This window comes from Sus scrofa, chromosome 9 (genome assembly GCF_054392235.1).
Source record: "Sus scrofa isolate SSC_HxYL_T2T_F1_AM1 chromosome 9, Sscrofa_HxYL_maternal_Yorkshire_Landrace_v2.0, whole genome shotgun sequence".
Lineage (NCBI taxonomy): Eukaryota > Metazoa > Chordata > Mammalia > Artiodactyla > Suidae > Sus > Sus scrofa.
Window position 1 is genome coordinate 114,021,671 of NC_139391.1, and position 19,056 is coordinate 114,040,726.

The following is a 19,056-nucleotide window of genomic DNA, read 5'->3' on the forward strand; positions in this document are numbered from 1 at the left end:
AAGGTTGGATCCCTGGCCTGAGAACTTCCACTGGGCTGTGGGTCATGGCCAAAAAAAAAAAAATCTGATAAGTCAAGCTACTGAGTAAGAAATATATGACAGGAGTTCTCATTGTAGCTGGGTGGGTTAAGAACCCAGCTAGTACCATGAGGATGCCGGTCTGATCTCTGACTTTGCTCAAGGGATTAAAGACCCGCGTTGCTATGAGCTATGGTGTAGGTCACAGTCGCTGATGGGATCTGGCATTGCTGTTGCTGTGGGTAGACCAGCAGCTGCAGCTCCAATTGTACTCCTAGCCTGGAAACTTCCTATGCCACAGGTGTGGCTCTAAAAAGAAAAAAAAAAAAAAAAAAATATATATATATATATATATATATATATATGACAAGCATCACTGGATTATGTGATGTGAATGTGATGCAATGTGATATGAAATTTATATAAATACCTAAGATCATTTTCTAGTATCAAATAGGGAATGAAGAAAGAGTTGCAAAAGAGGAAAAACAAATTAATTCGTAGAAAATCCTATATCCCCATAGAACTAAATGCGCACACACACAAATGAGTACAAATAAAACATGGGACCTCTCTGCATTACTTCTCATAACTGTGTATGTCTACAATTATCTCAAATTTTCCAGTTTAGAAAGTCTATAGCCTCAACAGTCATTAAAGAAATGCAAATGAAAACAAAATTAAAATAAGATTACAAGACATGAAGAGACATTTCACCGAAAGGGGTCTGTAGATAAGAACTCACGAGAAAGGGCTCTGGACCGCTTCTCCCGTCAGCGCAGAGGGAGTCTTCTACCGAGGATGCTGGCGCCGCTGTGGGGGCGGGGCGGCCACGAGTCCCAGCGTGCACCGCGCCCAGGCTGGGTCTGTGGATCCCGGCGGAGCTCGGTGTCGCCGTGGGGAGGATGCCGCGGGGTTGTGCGGCCGCTGGGAGTAGGGGGAGACGGGGCCGGGCGGGACCGCAGAGGGCCAAGGCGGAGCCGGCTTTGGTAAGAAGGTCGGTGGAAAATGCACGTCCTGCCGTGTCTCCGGTCCTTGTCGCCATCTGGACTGGGTCCCAGCTCTGGGCGTGAGGCGGTGGGAGCCCCGGCCGGGGGATTGTCCGTGACCCGGACTGTGCTCCCAGCCCGGGCCGGAGAAGGCGCGGTTTGGGCGCTCGAGTTGTCCTGCAGTCGATCTGGAAGAAAGGAACCCCGTGGAGAAACCAAGGGTCTCGACCATGGTCTGCTCAGGTCCATCGCTGTCCCCACACTGTTCTGGGCCTCTCTGAACGTCCTGGGTCCTCTTGGGCTCACGTTCTGAACTCTGTTGATGGATGTAATGTGGCCTCAGAGAAGCACATACCCATCAGCAAGTGAGTTAGGAGAAATGGCTGGAGACTGCTTCCTCTAGGAAAGGACAGAAAATGCGTAACCAGTATGGGTGGTTATCCTAATTCATATTTACCAGAATACCGGTTTTAATGGAAAACTTAAACACTGGTTGTAGAGTTTGAAAGGCACATCCTGAGCCTAATCCAGGAAAAGACATTCCTAAACTACCTACCTAAATATGCAAGTTTTCCTTGTATCCCCACTGAGATTTCTTATCTAATAATCTGACTAATGGAATGCAGTTTCTTCCCTTCTGCTTCTCACCTCTCTCCCCCAGCATTCTTTGGCAGGTACAAATTCTGTTTAGATTTCTTCAAAACTTGTGTCTTCGACCTCCTGGAATATCCCTCTCTGTTCTGTGAACAGTGGTTTGTAGTTAGTTCTTCTCTGGCTCTAAATTTCGGTCCACAGGGGAAGCTTAAACAATGTCAGCTTTTTGGGGTAGGCACAGAGAAATAGCATTTTCTGGTAGATTTCCTCTTCCTTGGAGCAGTTTGGTGCTAATTATGAGTGTATTCACAGAAAACTCTTTTGTAGGTAGCATGTGGGTGAGTTGCAGGTAAATAGTAAAGGAACTTCTTTAAAAGCCCCACCTTATAAAAACAAGTTTAAATTTGCTATACTACTGGAAACTTCAGTTTTGGGGGCCTGTAACAGGTTTTGTTTCATCTATGGCCTCATCTTCAGCATATTGAAGTTTCCAGGCCAGGGACTAAAATCAAGCTGCAGCTGCAGCAAGCTGGGATCCTTTAATCCACTGTTACAGGCCAGGGATCGAATCTGAACCTCCCAGCAACCCCAGCTGCCAAAGTCAGATTCTTAACCCACTGTACCATAGCAAGAACTCTGGGCCTGTAATAGTTTTGATGATGGCATTTTATCTCTGCAGCTTTTCTCTCCTGAGTGTCAAATAGCCTTAGTTATCAAGTTTCTTAGATTCCTTGGGAGAGTTTACTGTGTAGCATTTGGGACCAACATTTTTCATATACTGGGGAAGGGCCCTAGCTGTCTTGTGAGTTGTCCAGCACTTGCCTTTTAGGCTCTCATCTACATTTGCAGAACAGAATCTGAAAGGAGTGAAATGGGATTTTCATAAGTTAAATTATATACCTTCTCTTCCTTCCCCATTGTCACAGTGCATCTGACCTTAGAACCTCCAGGAAGAGCAGCCCTGTTTAGTCAGTCCATATTAGAGATTGTAGATTAAAGGTTCATGAGCCAGTTGTGGCTTCAAGATGTGTGTTTGGGGTTTTGTATTTTTGTTTAACCATCCCTTGTTAAAATTGTGAGTTTTAGTTGCCAAGATCTACAAATCAGGAGAGCTCATATAAAATATGAACATTTCCAATATTCCTTTAAAAACTCTCACATCCAAATGTAAAATGTTAAGCTATAAAACCTATAGAAGGATAAAAACTTTTGGGACCTAGGGCTTGGTAAAAAGTTCGTGGATGTCACACCAAAAACAAATCTATAGAAGAAAAAAAATGTTAAGTTGGATGTCATCAAAATTAAAAACATTTTCTCTGGGAAAGATTTTATTAAAAGAGTGAAAAGACAAGCTACAGGTGTGAGGGGGTGCGTCTTTGAAAACCACATATCTGACAGGATTTAAATCTAGAATATATAAAAACTTCCTAAAACTCTACAGTGAAAACAACAGCAAAGAATCCAATTAGAAAATGGGCAAAAAACAAGAAGAGACATTTCACCAAAGACAATGTGTGGATGAGAAATAAGCAAATGAAATGATGCTTGTCATCATTATCTGTTAGAGAAGTGCAAACTCAAACCACAATGAAATCTCTGCGCAACTATTAAAATAGTGAAAATTAAAAATAGCAACATTACCAGGTACTGGTGTCGATGCTGAGAGATGCTCCTCAGGTACCGCTGTAGGAATGTAAAATACTTTCTTAAAAAACTAAACATATACTTCTCACATGACCCAGCAGTTGTAGTTCTGGTTGTATTCCCTTCCTCCCCAGTGAAAATATATCCCCACTCCAAAACTTGTACATAATTGTTGGCAGCTTTTTTGGCAAGAGCCAAAAAACTAGAAACAATTAAAGTGTCCCTTAGTAGCTAATGTTTAACCAAACTGTGGTCCATCCATGCCACTGAATACTTACTACTCAGCAATAGAAAGAAATGAAATATTGATAAACCATAAACACAACCTGGATGGATCTCAAGAGCATTACGATGACAGAGAAAAAAAGTCAATTTCAAAAGGTTGCATACTACGACTTCATTTTTATAACAGTCTTGAAATAAAGTTATAAAATGGATAATAGATTAGTGGATGTGATTATGAAGGTGTAGCCCAAAGGTGATCTCTGGTGATGGAGTAGTTTTGTTTGTGATTGTAGGATAGTCACATGAATCTGTACATGTGATGAAATCACATAGAATTATACACACACTGTCAGTTCATGGTTTTGATAGTGTACTGTCATGATGTACCTCATGACCATTAGGGTAAACAATGTGAAGGGTACAAGGAACCCTTCAGTACTACCTTTGCATCTTCCTGTGAATCTATAATTATTTCAAAATAAGTTTTCTTAAAAATGGACACATCTAAGGAGTTCCCACTGTGGAACAGTGGGTTAATGATTCAGCTTGTCTCTCTGGAGGCTCAGGTTAGATCCTCTGGCACAGGTGATTTAAGGATCCAGCATTGCTGCAGCTATGGTATAGATCACAGGCACAGGTGTGGCCAAAAAAGAAAAAAAGAAAAAGAAAAGGCACATCTAGCAACACGTGCCCAGACTTGCATAGCAATAATTGGTTGCTGCTAAGTAAAGGACCCATCTTTGAGCACTTGGTACAAGTGCTCAAAGGCCTGCTATTCATTCATTCACTTTACATAGTTCTAATAGAACTGTTTATTGTGTTCATGGCCCCATCCAGAGATAACTACCTTAATACTGCTTCTTCCTGTCTCTTAAAGACATGAACATTGAAAAATACAGCATCCTTAAAGAATATATATATGTCCTGTTTGTGATTTCAGTTAACCATGGCATTTGAAGATGAGGCCTTCTACTTTTCGGAGCAAGAGTGGGAAATGCTGGAGAAGTGGCAGAAGGAGCTGTATCAGCAAGAAGTGAAGACCAATTATGAGACCCTTGATTCCCTGGGTAAGACAGGTTTCTAAGGAATTGCTTCTTGGGAACCATCCTAATACTATTAGGCTTTCCTCCCTTTATTGTCTGTTGGCTGGTTGAATATGATACTGTGCCCAGTTCACATTCAGAATGTCACCTTAACTTCCTCTTATGACCTGGGAATATTGTCCCTTTTAATCCAATGATATCTGTGCCCTGCAGCCTTATTAACACTGAATTCTCTATCTCCTTCTCCACCCTTTCCCCGTTTCTCCCACAGTTAGAATTGCTTCTATTTTAAGCATGTTTTACTTCTTTAACTGATACTTTAATACCTGCTTATGTTGCCTGAATACAATGCATCCTTATAAGAACTATGGCTCTTATGAAGGGTAGATATAATATAGTTATTATATTAGAATAAGCTGAGGCCCCGGCACACTTTGCAGTGTGGATACAGCAGGGAAGGAAGTTCTCTGGTAGAGAGAGAGAGAAGAGAGCAGTGGGATGGGATACTTAGTACCTCCAGGGAGGTACTCAGGGAGTAGATTGAAAGAGAAATTTGGATAAATTGTACCTTGCTGCTTACCCATCTTGCTCTAATTCAGCCTTGTATCAAGATCATTTCTCCTCTTATCAATTTAATAGGTGATCTTAGTATAACCTGAAGGATTCTTTCCCTCTTTGGGGGTTTATAACTTATTCTGGCTGAGATATGAATGACAGGAGTCAACCACGTGAAATCAGGGGAAAGAAGTGTCTAAGTATGGGGAAAACTAGTGCAAAGGCCCAAAGGTTGCAATGAATGAATTCAGTACGTAGTAGGAACCACAGCGACGCCATCATGGCGCATGCGCAGAGGGTTAGCACGAGAGCGCAATAAGGTGAGCACGGAAAGGTCGGTGATGGCCACGGTGAGAGGCTTCTAGGCTGAGACGTGGGATTGGATTTTGTCCTAAAGACAAAAGGAAGATGATAGAGGGATTTAAATAGAGGAGTAATATATCTTTAAAAAACCAAACAAAACAATTACTGGTGTTGCTCACGGAGAATGAATTGTAGTGTGTGGAATTAGAGGAGAGACTCGCCCCAAGAACCTAGGCAGTACTGGTGAGTCTTTATGGCAACTGACCAGGTAGGTAGTGATGAAGATAGAGAGCAGTAGGCAGTCTCCAGATATGTTTTGGAGGTAGCATCCCAGATTTTGCCTGTGCCTTCCGTATGAAATCTAACTGTGAAAGTAGAAGCAGTCTCTAGATTTTTTTTGGGGGGGGGGGTCTCTTTAGGGCCGCACCCTCTGCATATGGAGGTTCTCAGGCTAGGGGTCTAGTCGGAGCTGTAGCCGCCAGCCTATGCCACAGCAACAGCAACACCAGATCCAAGCCACATCTGCGACCTGCATCAGCTCACGGCACTGCCAGATCCTTAACCCACTGACCAAGGCCAGGGATCGAACCTGCAACCTCATGGTTCCTAGTCGGATTCGTTTCCACTGCGCCACAATGAAAACTCCAGTCTCTAGGTTTTTGACTTGAGGTTCTTAATGGCACTGGTTTTATTCACTGACATGAGGAAGGCTTGGAAGAGAGCAGATTTGGGCCACATTAAGTTTGAGATGCTTATTAAACATTTATGTGGAAATATAAAGTAGGTAATTGAGTATGTGGGACTACAATTCCAGTTGAAGATCAGGACTGGATTCACACATTTGGGGTCATTGTATAGATGATATTTAAACCATAGGGCTGGCTGGGATCATCTAGAGAGAATATGTGGCTAGGACAGAGCTCCAGGGAACCCCAAATTTGGGGTCAAACTAAGGAGACTGAGCCTGTAGGATGGAGAAACTAGACCCCTGTGCTGAACTAGTGTTGAGTTTTGAGTTATTGCAATTAGTGTCCTTGGGCTTGGAGAATGCAGTCTGATTTTCCCAAATTTTAAAAACCAAACAGTATTAGACAAAGGGATTAAGAAGATGTGGTACATATATACAATGGAATTCTAATCAGCCATAGAAAAGAATGAAATAATCCCATTCACAGCAACACGGATGCAACTGGAGATTATCATACTAAGTGAAATAAGTCAGAAAGAGGACAAATACCAAATAATATCCCTTATGTGTAGAATCTAAAAGATGGCATAAATGAACCTATCTACAAAACAGAAACAGACCCACAGACATGGAGAACAGACTTATGGTTGCCAAGGGTGGGAGGAGGGAGTGGGATGGACAGGAAGTTCAGGGTTAATAGATGCAAACTTCTTAGAATGGATGAGTAATGAGTCCTACTGTACAGCACAGGGAACTATATCCAATCTCCTGGGATAGACCATGATGGAAAATAATATTTTTAAAAAGAATATATATAAATGTATGAGTGGGTCACTTTGCTATAGGAGAAATTGGCACAACATTGTAAATCAGCTATGATTTTTTAAAGTATTGTTTGCAAATGATTTTCTTTACAAGATGTCCAGATTCCAACCCCAGGGATAAAGATTTAGCAGGTCCAGGCTTGAGCCCAGGAACCTACATTTTTAACAAGTACTTCCAGTACTGCTAATACTGGTGGTACACAGTTCAATTCAAGAAAGGATGATTCAAGGGCTGAGCTATAGGTGACACCACTGCAATGTAGCTGGTGCATCTCCGAAAACCCTCCACTGCTCTGTAACAGTCCTTCTTCCCTTCAGGCTGATGTCATGAGACACATTACTCTCTACCTCTTTATAGTCACTGTCATTTATTAGTTTCCTTGGATGTGAAGGGTCTAATCAGAAAAGTTTAGTCACCTGGGTTCCCTCATTGACCATCCCCTACCCCCTGCTGCTTTTTATTCTACTCACATTATTCTCATAATGATCTCTTTTGAATACTTTCTGTATTCCCCCAACCCCTCCGATGCCTTTAATTTTGTGAAATTTTGCCAGAACATTTGAGCTAAAACAGTCATTCATGTAATTTCAAGGGTTTCCATTTTTTTTAACTTAACTTTGAACTCATGTCTCCAGGAATATTCCATGGTGAAAATCATTAGTTAAGTACTCAGGAAACCCAAACTGAGTCTGTGTTGTGTCTCTTTGCAGGCTATGTTTTTTCCAAGCCAGATTTGATCACCTGGATGGAACAAGGAAGAATGCTGTTAATCAGAGACCAAGGACACTTAGAGAAACCACGAATGACATTTAGCCCTTCTACTGAGCAGTTGGACTTGAATGTCAAGTTGCCATGTGTTGGTGAGTAGATGGATATGGGGACTGAGTCATTTCATTCTCCTAACCTTGTTTGCTGATCTTTCTGCAGAATCAGCAGAATGTATTGAGTAAGAAATATTATTTTTGGGGAATTCCCGTCGTGGTTCAGTGGTTAGCAAATCTGACTAGGAACCATGAGGTTGCGGGTTCGATCTCTGCCCTTGCTCAGTGGGTTAAGGATCTGGCATTGCTGAGATCTGTGGTGTAGGTTGCAGATGTGGCTCAGATCCCATGTTGCTGTGACCCTGGCGTAGGCCGGTGCCTACAGCTCCGATTCGACTCCTAGCCTGGGAACCTCCATATGCCGCGGGAGCGGCCCAAGAAATGGCAAAAAGACAAAAAAAAAATATATATATATATATATATATTATTTTGATGGATAATTTTTTTTTATTCAAGCTGGTAGCAAAAATAAGAATATATTGCTTTTTTAAGAAGGAAGTTGTATGTATTTCATTAAAAAAAAAAATACTACAACCCCCAGGAGTTCCTGCTATGGTACAGTGGAATGGACAGTGTCTCTGCAGTGGCAGGGATGTGGATTAGATTCCTCAGCCCAGTGAGTTAAGGAGCTGGCATTACTGCAGCTGTAGCATAGGTCACAACTCCTGCTCAGATGTGCTTCCTCGTCCAGGAACTCCACATGCTGTGGGTTAGCCAAAAAAGAAAGAAGAGTTTAAGAAACAAAAACCTACAACTCCAGAAGATAAGAATTGCCTATAAGAGAACAGTAAATGAAATTGGCACAACATTGTAAATCAACTATACTTTAATTTAAAAAATTAATTTAAAAAGAAAAACAGGAGTTCCCATGGTTGCTCAGTGGCTAACGAATCTGACTAGGAACCATGAGGTTGTGGGTTCAATCCCTGGCCTTGCTTAGTGGGTTAAGAATCCAGCGTTGCCGTGAGCTGTGGTGTAGGTCGCAGATGCGGCTCGGATCCCGTGTTGCTGTGGCTGTGGCGTAGGTGGGCGGCTACAGCTCTGATTGGACCCCTAGCCTGGGAACCTCCACATGCTGCAGGAGCAGCCCTAGAAAAGGCAAAAAGACAAAAAAAAAGAAAAACAGTAAATGATCCCCTTGTCTGGCCCCAAGGAAGACCACCTTCCCCAGCACATCATAATGTCCATTTGATTTTAAGGAAATGAGAAGCCTCCCAGTTTTGTACAGTATTTTTTTTTTATTGTACAGATTTTTAGAACCTGGGATTTCTTAAATTCCTTTTGGAGAATTACTTTCTAAATTCCTTGTATCACAAGGAAAACATTAGAAACATTAACATTTTAAGTATTTAAGGCAATGTACCATTTTTTAGAGTATGTGAATGCTTTACTAAATGGAGCGCTGCTGAGTCCCTGGGACTAAAGGACTTTCCTGAAGAAGAGGGGATTTAAACCTAGGGAACCCCTGTGGCTTGCTCCATCAGAGGATAAAAGAATTCCCCAGGGCTTCATTTCATTGCTACTATCTATTAATTCACTCATCTAACCAGGAGTCATTACCATGTTCATAGGACTCCGTTACCTTTTTTTTTTTTTTTTCTTTTTTTGTCCTTTTGCCATTTCTTGGGCCACTCCCGCAACATATGGAGATTCCCAAGCTAGGGGTCGAATCGGAGCTGTAGCCACCGGCCTGCACCAGAGCCACAGCAACGCGGGATCCGAGCCGCGTCTGCGACCTACACCACAGCTCACGGCAACGCCGGATCCTTAACCCACTGAGCAAGGGCAGGGACCGAACCCGTCAACCTCATGGTTCCTAGTCGGATTCGTTAACCACTGCACCACAATGGGAACTCCTCTTACCTATTTCTTAAGCCAGGGTTTGGAGGGAGTGGGAGGCAGAGGAGCTGGTGGGGTACGTATACATGTACAAACAACACTCTAACAGTTTACTGTGTTCCTGACCTACTGACATGGCAGTTACGTTAGTCAATTATATTGTACTGGATTAGTCAACTATAAAATAAGACTGTTTACAACTTATAAATAATAAATGGCAGTGCTAATAAGCGCTACAGGGATTTAGAGGAGGAAGAGCAGAGGAGAGATAGCAGTATCCCAGGAGGGCTTCTAAAGGAATCAGGTGCAGCTCAGGTTGCTGCTGTGGCGTGGGTTCGATCCCTGGCCTGGGAACTTGCTCATGCCCCCGGTTCAGCCAAATATAAATAAATAAATAAAGGAATTAGGATTTAAATAGCAGAGAATGGGCAGATGTAGTTAGGCAAACAAGATTCAACTAGGGTTGGGGTGCGGGTCATACATGAGCTGAGGCTCAGAGGTGGGAACAAGCCTGTCATACTTAGAAAATGGAAGACATCAAGTACAGCTGAATGTTATGTTCCACTGGGACATAGTGAAAGATGGGAGGGGGGTGATTAACTGAGGCAAAAATGCCAAAGTGAGAGTGAAACCTCATCCCTTTGGAAGGGCCTGGAAAGGTTTTTGAATACAAAAGAATGAATGACTTTGGTGGCTGTCTTTAAAAACAATTGTTCCCTTTGTACCAGGTGGTACTCATCCAACAGTTACTCCCCTGCTTGGGGTAAATAGTAAGTGACAAGAAAGAGGATTCAAGTGACAGGCAGGGATTTCCCTTCTGGCGTGGCTCTGCGGTTAACGAACCTGACTAGGATCCATGAAGATGCCGGTTCAATCTCTGGCCTTGCTCAGTGGGTTAAGGATCCACTGTCGCAGTGAGCTATGGTGTAGGTCACAGACTGCGATTCAACCCCTATCCTGGAAACCTCCACAGGCCGAGGGTGTGGCCCTAAAAAGCAAAAAAAAAAAGAGAGAGAGAGAGACAGGCAGTATGCTTTTGTCATGATCCAGGCAAAAGCTATGGGGCGCTAACTTAGTAAATGATGTCATCCAGCTGGAAACATAACCTATGTTATTGTTGAGATGACCTGAGAGCATAATCAGAATCTTGCTCTGGGGGCAGGCCTGATAGGTGAGGTTTCCTCTCGTTAAGAGATTAAAAATGGAGAGTCTGGTGACCCAGTTCAACAGGATCTGAAAGAAAAAGAGCTTCTGAACTGTAGCAGCTCAGGTGAGCACAGGGAATTGTCCTCACCAGGTGTAGTAGGTGAAAATAAGGTGCTAACTCAGCTCCCTCTCTTCTCTGTAGTTGGGGCTTCTACTTTGGGAACAGCAGTGACTTTCTTATAATTCACAGTTCCCCCAGGAAAGGGAATTATTCCTCAGTGTTCTTTGTGAATTCAGTAAATTGCCATTTTGACATTCCTAAGAAGATACTTCCTACTAGCATTTTTTCCGGAAAACCTTTCCAGAAGTCAGTGGTAGAAGAGGGCAACAAAATGACCCAAAGCCTTCCTACTTAAATACTGTGCTTTTATTTCACATATTTAAGGAAAAGTTATGATGAAATGGTCAGATTCTCAGAGTAACTTATTTTCTTCCAACTTCTGCTTACCCTCTGAGGGTCCTCATAGGTTCACAAGATGTGTTTGTGAATACATATAAACATGCTAAGCTGTATCTTAACACATGATGAAAGGATTTGTTTATCAGAGTTAAACTTCAGTACAATTCACCTGTGGCAGGCAGAGTCACAAAGTCATTGGGACAATGAGATTCCCTTTCCCACATTCTTAGTGATGGGAAGACAGTCCTTGACCCACCTTTACCCCACAGACATCACTGATGAGGGTGGATCTTCTTTTTTATCACTTCAGGTGACCAGGGAACTCACTGGGCAAACAAGGAGGAATGTCATTTAAATGATCTCCAAGACTGGGGTTCTTGTAGTCCCTTAACCAAGGAGGAAAGGAAGACTTTTTCAGATGAAAGAGCTGCTTTACAACATCCAAGCCTCCAGGAAACAGGGATTTTATATAAAAACCTCGACATCACAGCATCTAATCTGGACAAGAACCATCGAGGGCATACGCTGATGGGAATCCTGGGTCACCTGGAAATTCCACCAGGGCAGAGGTTTTATTCCTGCCCTGACTGGACCGTCTTCTGGGGAAAGAGAGACCTGGTGAAGCACAGAAGCAACCACTCCAAAAACCCATCTGGGAGTTCCCGTCGTGGCGCAGTGGTTAACGAATCCGACTAGGAACCATGAGGTTGCGGGTTCGGTCCCTGCCCTTGCTCAGTGGGTTAAGGATCCGGCGTTGCCGTGAGCTGTGGTGTAGGTTGCAGACGCGGCTAGGATCCCGCGTTGCTGTGGCTCTGGCGTAGGCCGGTGGCTACAGCTCCGATTCAACCCCTAGCCTGGGAACCTCCATATGCCGCGGGAGCGGCCCAAGAAATAGCAACAACAACAACGACAAAAAGACAAAAAGACAAAAAAAAAAAAAAAAAAAAAAAAAAACCAAAAATAAAACCCATCTGGCCGGTGTCCAAAGCAAGAAAACGAGTCCAGAGGGAACGCTGAATCCAGGTGGCTCCAGCTGCCCGAGTGTAAGAAGCCTTTGCAGAGAGGCGGGTTCGAGAAGAGCTGCTGTCTCCAGGGCAGCCTGCTCCCTCCCTCAGGGGCTCACACGCAGCAGGGGCCCTTGCGGTGCCCCGAGTGTGGTAGGGCCCTCTGGTGCGAAGCCGCTTGGAAGAGGTATGTGTGTTCGCACTCAGGGGGTACGCCGTTTTCCTGCGAGGCTTGTGCCAGGGGTTTCACCCAGCAGTGCAAGCTGGCCGAGCACCTCGGAATGCAAACGGAGGAGAATCCCTTCCTGGGCTCGCAGTGCGGTCAGAGAGCTTTGCCGGGAAGGCGGCGGCCAAGGCCCAACGGCGGGCCCATAGTGGCAAGAAGCCCTTTCCCCGTGAGCACTGCGATAGGAGGTTCACCCACAGGGCCAAGCTCACCGAACATGCCAGAGCTCACGCTGGGAAGAAGTGCTTCCAGTGCCCTGAGTGTCAGAGGAGCTTCCGCCTCCAGAGCAACCTGCAGGCCCATCTCTTTCAACGCAGCGGGCAGAAGCCCTTCCGCTACCCAGACTGCGGCCCGCACTTCTCCCGGTGGAACGCCCTGAGGACGCACGAGCGGCTGCACGGCCGGGAGAGGCCCTTCTCCAGCGGGCGGTGCGGCCGAGGCTTCATGAGGCGCTCAAGGCTGGGGCGCCACGGCCGGGTCCACGCCCGGCAGAGCGAGTTCGCCTGCGAGCGGTGCGCCAGGACCTTCCCCCGACGGTCAAGGCTGACCCAGCACCTCAAGGTCCATGCCAGGGAGAAGCCCTTGCCCTGCACCCAGTGTGGCCGGAGCTTCAGCCGCCGCGCGCACCTCGCTGAGCACAGGAGGCAGCACCCGTGGCCGAGCCCCTCCGCTGCCGCGAGTGCGACAAGAGCTTCTTCTGGAAGGCCTCCCTGAAGCTCCACCAGCGGCTGCACCCGGGGTGAGAAGCCTTTCGCGTGCGGGGAGTGAGGCAAGGCCTACCCTCAGCCATCCCAGCTCACAGAGCACCGGAGAATCCACAGTGGCGAGAAACCCTTCCAGTGCCCCGAGTGTGGCCGGAGTTTCCGTCTCAAAGGAACCATGAAGAGTCGCCTGCTCCATCACAGCGGCCACAAGCCTTTCTCCTGTGCAAAGTGCGGGAAAAGTTTCACCCAGCAGTACAGGCTCACTGAGCACATCCGCATTCATAGTGGCGAGACGCCCTTCCAGTGCCCGCAGTGTGACAAGAGCTGCTGCATCAGGGAAAGTCTGAAGGTGCACCTGCATACGCATAGTGGGGAGAAGCCCTTCAGGTGTCCCAAGTGTGGCAAGAGCTTTCTCCAGAAGAGAAGTCTGAAGACTCATCTGCACCACTACCGAGAGGAGAGGCCCTTTGCTTGTACCAAGTGTGGAAGGAGCTTCACGTACATGGGGGCACTCAGCACCCACCTCGCAGCGCATGCCAAGGAGCAGCCCTTTAGGCCCTAGGTCACACCTCACAGAAAGCAGTGCCATCCTTGAGGTGGAGCCAGCAGCCCTGACAGAGGCAGAGTGAAGAAATCATCCAACAGACTTCACATGCACTGGCCAGGTAGCAGGCAGGCTGCATCAGTTTCTTGACAAGAGGTTCCAGATAGTTCAGGCATAAGGCAAAGAGACACCTCCCCTCTAATGCTCATGGGCAAGTCTTGCCAGTCACAGGGGAAACATTTCATTCTGTTCTCTTATTTCATGAGTTTTTTTCAGTGTCGTCCAAGAGCATGGTGATCCGTTTCTTAAATTCTGAAACCACAGCCCGATGGAAGAAATGTTACAGACTGAATTGTTTCCCCTAAAACACACCAGTCTGCCTTCCATGACCAGGCCTCCTTATTTAAATTTGTGTTGAGGGAGTTCCCTTCCTGGCTCAGTGTAAGGAACCTGACTACTATCCATGAGGATGTGGGTTCGATCCCTGGCCCCGCTCAATGGGTTAAGGATCCGGGGTTGCCCTGAGCTGTAGTGTAGTCACAGAAGCCGCCTAGATCCTGCATTGCTGTGGCTGTGGTATAGGCCGGCAGCTGCAGCTCTGACTGGATGCCTAGCCTGGGAACTTCCATAGGCTGCACCTGCAGCCCTTAAAAACAAACAAACAAACAAACAGGAGTTCCCATCGTGGTGCAGTGGTTAACGAATCTGAGTAGGAACCATGAGGTTGCAGGTTCGATCCCTGCCCTCGCTTAGTGGATTAAGGATCCGTCGTTGTCTTGAGCTGTGGTGTAGGTCACAGATGCAGCTCAGATCCCGCATTGCTATGGCTGTGGCGCAGGTCAGAGGCTACAGCTCCCGATTCCACCCCTAGCCTGGGAACCTCCATATGTGGAGGGTGTGGCCCTAGCAACACAAAAAGACAAAAAGTGGGGGGGACTATACTGTGTATAATCTGCAACATGCTTTTTCCCTCACCATTATGTTAATTCTGTTCAATCATGCTGCTTTTAGCTATACTCCATTAATTTTTACTGCTAGTTTTCAGTGTATGGGGAAGAGACCCAAAGATATCCATCCCCTAGGTGACTGGGCTTTTATTTTCACTTTTACTCTTAAAACGATGCTGCTTAAGAGATTCTAGGATATGGCTCTTGTGTAAATATGCAAATATAGCTCCAAGATAAGTGCTGGATAACAGGATATGCACTTCTTCATAAGCAGATGTTGCATTTCCCTGACTCATGATGAGATGGAACCTTTCTTGTGGGTATTTTTTTGCCTATTTGTTTTTTTCCCTTTCTGTGAATTCATAATTTTGAACATTTTCCCTTAGGGTAGTCTGTGATTTTTAGATTATTTATATGCTATTCCTTGTAAATATCTTTTCCCAATCTGTGACCTATCTTTGGCTATTCTATCATATCCTTTTTTTTTTTTTTTTTTTTTTTTTTGATGGCACCTGCGGATCAGGGATGGAACCTGCACCACAGCAGTGACCCAAGCTGCTGCAGTAGCAATGCCAGATCCTTAACTCGATGCGCCATAAGAGAACTCCCTCTATCATGTCTTTGATGCAAAAAAAAAAAAAAAAAACTTTTAAATCTTTTTTTTCCAATTGAAGTACAGTTGATTTATAATACTGTATTGGTTTCACATGTACAACATAATGGTTCTTATTTTTATAGATTATACTCCATTTTAAGTTTTTACAAAATGTTTCCCATATGCACAATATATCCTTGTTGCTTATTTATTTTATTTTTTGCTTTTTTTTTAGGGCCACACCTGCAGCACATGGAGGTTCCCAGGCCAGGGGTCCAATCGGAGCTACAGCTGCCAGCCTATGCCACAGCCACAGCAATGCTGCTTTGTCGAACCGCGTCTGCAACCTACACCATAGCTCAGGGCAACGCTGGATCTTTAACCCACTGAGCTAAGCCAGGGATTGAACCCAAAACATTAGCATTCCTAGTCGGATTTGTTTCTGCTGCGCCATGATGGGAACTCCTGTTTCTTATTTATTTTATATGTAGTAGTTTGTACCTCTTAATCCCCTACCCCTCTGTTGCCCCTTCCCCCTTCCCTGTTCCCTTTGGTAACCACTAGTTTGTTCTCTGTGTCAATGAGACTGTTTCTGTTTTGTTATATACATTCGTTTATTTTATTTTTTAGATTCCACATATAAGTGATAAAAGAGGGTATTTGTTTTTCTCCGTCTGACCCATTTCACTAAAGATAATACCTCTAGATCTATGCACACTGCTGCAGATGGCAAAATCTCATTATATTTTACAGCTAAGTAGTATTCTATTGTGTAAATATACCACTTTTACTTGATCCATTTATCTACTGGAGAACAGTTAGATTGGTTCTATATCTTAGCTTTTGAAAATAATGCTGCTGTGAACATTGGGGTTCATGTATCTTTTCAAATTAGTGCTTTCATATTCTTTAGATATACACCCAATAGTAGAATGGCTGAATCATATGGTAGTTCTATTTTTAATATTTTGTGGAATCTTTGTACTGTTTCCCACAGTGACTGCACCAATTTATATTCCCAACAGCAGTGTACAGGTGTTCTCCTATCGCTGTGTCCTTGCCAACAATTGTTATTTGCTGTCTTTTTGATGATAGCCATTCTGACACATGTGAGGTAATATCTAATCGTGGTTTTTATTTGCATTTCTCTGATAATAATCTAATAATGATACAGATTTTCTGTCTGGATGATCTGTCCATTGATGTAAGTGGTCTGATACAGTCTCCTGCTGTTGTTGTATTACTGTCAATTTCTCCCATTTTATCTGCTAATATTTGCTTTATATATTTAGGTGTCCCTTACTGGGTACCTGTATGTTAATGAGTGTTTTATCCTCTTGTATTGATCTCTTTATTATTATGTAATACCCTCCTTTGTCCTTTGAAATAGACTTTGTTTTAAAGTATTTTTTCTAGTATCAGTATTGTTACCCCCTACTTTCTTATTGTTCCTATTTGCTTGATATGTTTTTTTTTTCCATCTCCTCACTTTCAGTCTGTGTGTTTCTTTTTTTTTCTTTTCTTTTTTTTTTTTTTTTTTGTCTTTTTGCCATTTCTTGGGCCGCTCATGCGGCATATGGAGTTTCCCAGGCTAGGGGTCGAATTGAGCTGTAGCCACCAGCCTACGCCAGAGCCACAGCAACGTGGGACCCGAGCCGCGTCTGCAACCTACACCACAACTCACGGGCAACGCCAGATCCTTTAACCCACTGAGCAAGGCGGGACCGGACACACAACTTCATGGTTCCTAGTCGGATTCATTAACCACTGCGCCACGACGGAACTCCTGTGTGTTTCTTTAGTTCTGAAGTGAATCTCTTGTACACAACATATAGATGAGTCTTGTTTTTTATACCGTCAGTTACCTTCTGTCTTTTGATTGGAGTATTTAGTCCATTGATATTTTAAGAAATTATTGATAACTACATATTTACTGCCATTTTGTTGCTCATTTTCTAGGTGTTTTGTAGTTTTCTGTTCTTCTTTTATTATCTCCCCTTGAGTTTGACAATTTTCTTTAATGGTATGCTTGTGTTCCTTTCTCTCTAGTTTTTGTGTATCTATAGGTTTTTGATTTGTGGTTACATGGGGTTCATATATGTTGACCTATATTTGTTTTAAACATGTAGTCATTTAAGTTCAAACACATTCAAGATCTACATTTTTTTCTCCCTTCCCACAAATTTTATGTTTTGATATCTTTTACATTTCCATCTTTATCTCTTTACTGATTATTATAGTTATAATTAGTTTCACAATTTTTTGTCTTTTAATCTTTGTACTAGCTTATTTAAGTGTTTGATCCTCAGCCTTTACTAGTGGTATTTGTGTCTTAACTAATGGGATTTTTTCCTTTCCTATAGATTCTTCTCGTTATAGACTTTTCCACTTGGAGCAGACTCTTTAACAGTTCTTTTAGGGTAGGTTTACTATTGATGAACTCGCAGTTTTTGCTTATCTGAGAAGTTCTTTAACGCTCCTTCAATTCTAAATGATAATCTTGCTGAGTAGAGTATCCTAAATTGCAGGTTTTCCCTTTCAGCAAAAAATTAAAAATCTTAATCTGATTGAATGTATTGGTCTATCCTTTGCACTTTGTACTTTTTGTATCTTAAAACTATGTGTATGATAGACAAAAAGACCAAAAAAAAAAAAAAATGGTGCAGAGGAAACAAATCCAACTAGAAATCATGAGGTTGTGGGTTTGATCCCTGGCCTCACCTGGTGGGTTAAGGATCTGGCACTGCTGTGAGCTGTGTTGTAGGCCGGCAGCTACAGCTCTGATTGGACCCCTAGCCTGGGAACCAACATGTGCCACAGGTGCGGCCCTAAAAAGACAAAAAAAAAAAAAGAAAAGAAAAGAAAAGAAAAAAAGACTACATGTATGAATACATTCAAGCAAATTATTTATGGCCACAAATTTTTTAACTACCCCTAAATATCTGACACTACTATACCTGTTATGGGCTGAATTGTGTTTTCCAAAAATTCATATGTTGAAGTCCTGACCCTCAGTACTTCAGAATGTGACTATATTTAGAGATAGGGCTTTTAAAGAGGTAATGAGGCATTATGGGTGAGCCCTAATCCAATATAAATGGTGTCCTCATAAGTGGAGATTGGGACCTAGAACACCCAGACCAAGGGACAACCATGGGAGGACACAGGGAAAAGGCAGCCATCTGCAAGCCAAGGAGAATCCTCAGAGGAAATCAACCCTGCTGACACCTTGATGCTCTGGCCTCCACAACTATAAGAAAATTTCTGTTGTTTATATGCCTAGTCCATGGTACTTTGTTATGGCAGCCCTAGCAGATTAATACACTACCTTAAATCACAGCCATTTAAGAGTGTAATTATGAGTTATGAGAAACATGAAAAACTGATATGGCAAGTCAAAACAAAAGAAAAAGACACAAAATGATGTGTATCTCTGAACCATGCAAAAGGAGATGTCTGTGGACAGAGGCTGGAAGTCTATATGAAGCAAAATTGAACATTTATTTAGAGTACCAGAATTATGAACAACTTTCATGTCTTTTAAAATCTGCTTTATTGTTAAATTATATACATATTGTGTTTAAAAATTTATTAAGGTAGGGATAGCAATTACATATATCTAAGCAATTCAACCATTCTGACGGCTTAAGAGTGAAAGGCATGTAAATTTAAGATCCATTTCATATTTAGGCTATATGTCATTTCTCATGCTTTACAGACTAGGAGTCATGTTCCTTATTTAACTCCATGGGGTCAACGGTCCCATTCCTCTGCCTGACTTCCTGAGGATGAATACCCAGCCTCCTCGCCCTTGCCAGGACCATCGTGAGGGGTGGTCTGCACCCTCTCAGAGTCCCCAGCAGGATGGACTCCCCCCTCCCATTTG

General features: G+C 43.6%; 1 protein-coding gene across 1 annotated transcript; it reads left to right on the forward strand.

Moving 5' to 3' along the window:
* Positions 1–866: 866 nt before the first annotated feature.
* Positions 867–14,549, forward strand: ZNF425 (zinc finger protein 425). The gene is given in 8 exon segments (XM_084977533.1): positions 867–1,007; positions 4,411–4,537; positions 7,595–7,744; positions 11,461–11,802; positions 12,125–12,472; positions 12,475–13,029; positions 13,032–13,114; positions 13,116–14,549. Coding segments are annotated over 8 exon segments (2,220 nt in total). The 5' UTR covers positions 867–923; the 3' UTR covers positions 13,647–14,549.
* The last annotated feature ends 4,507 nt before the right edge of the window (positions 14,550–19,056 follow it).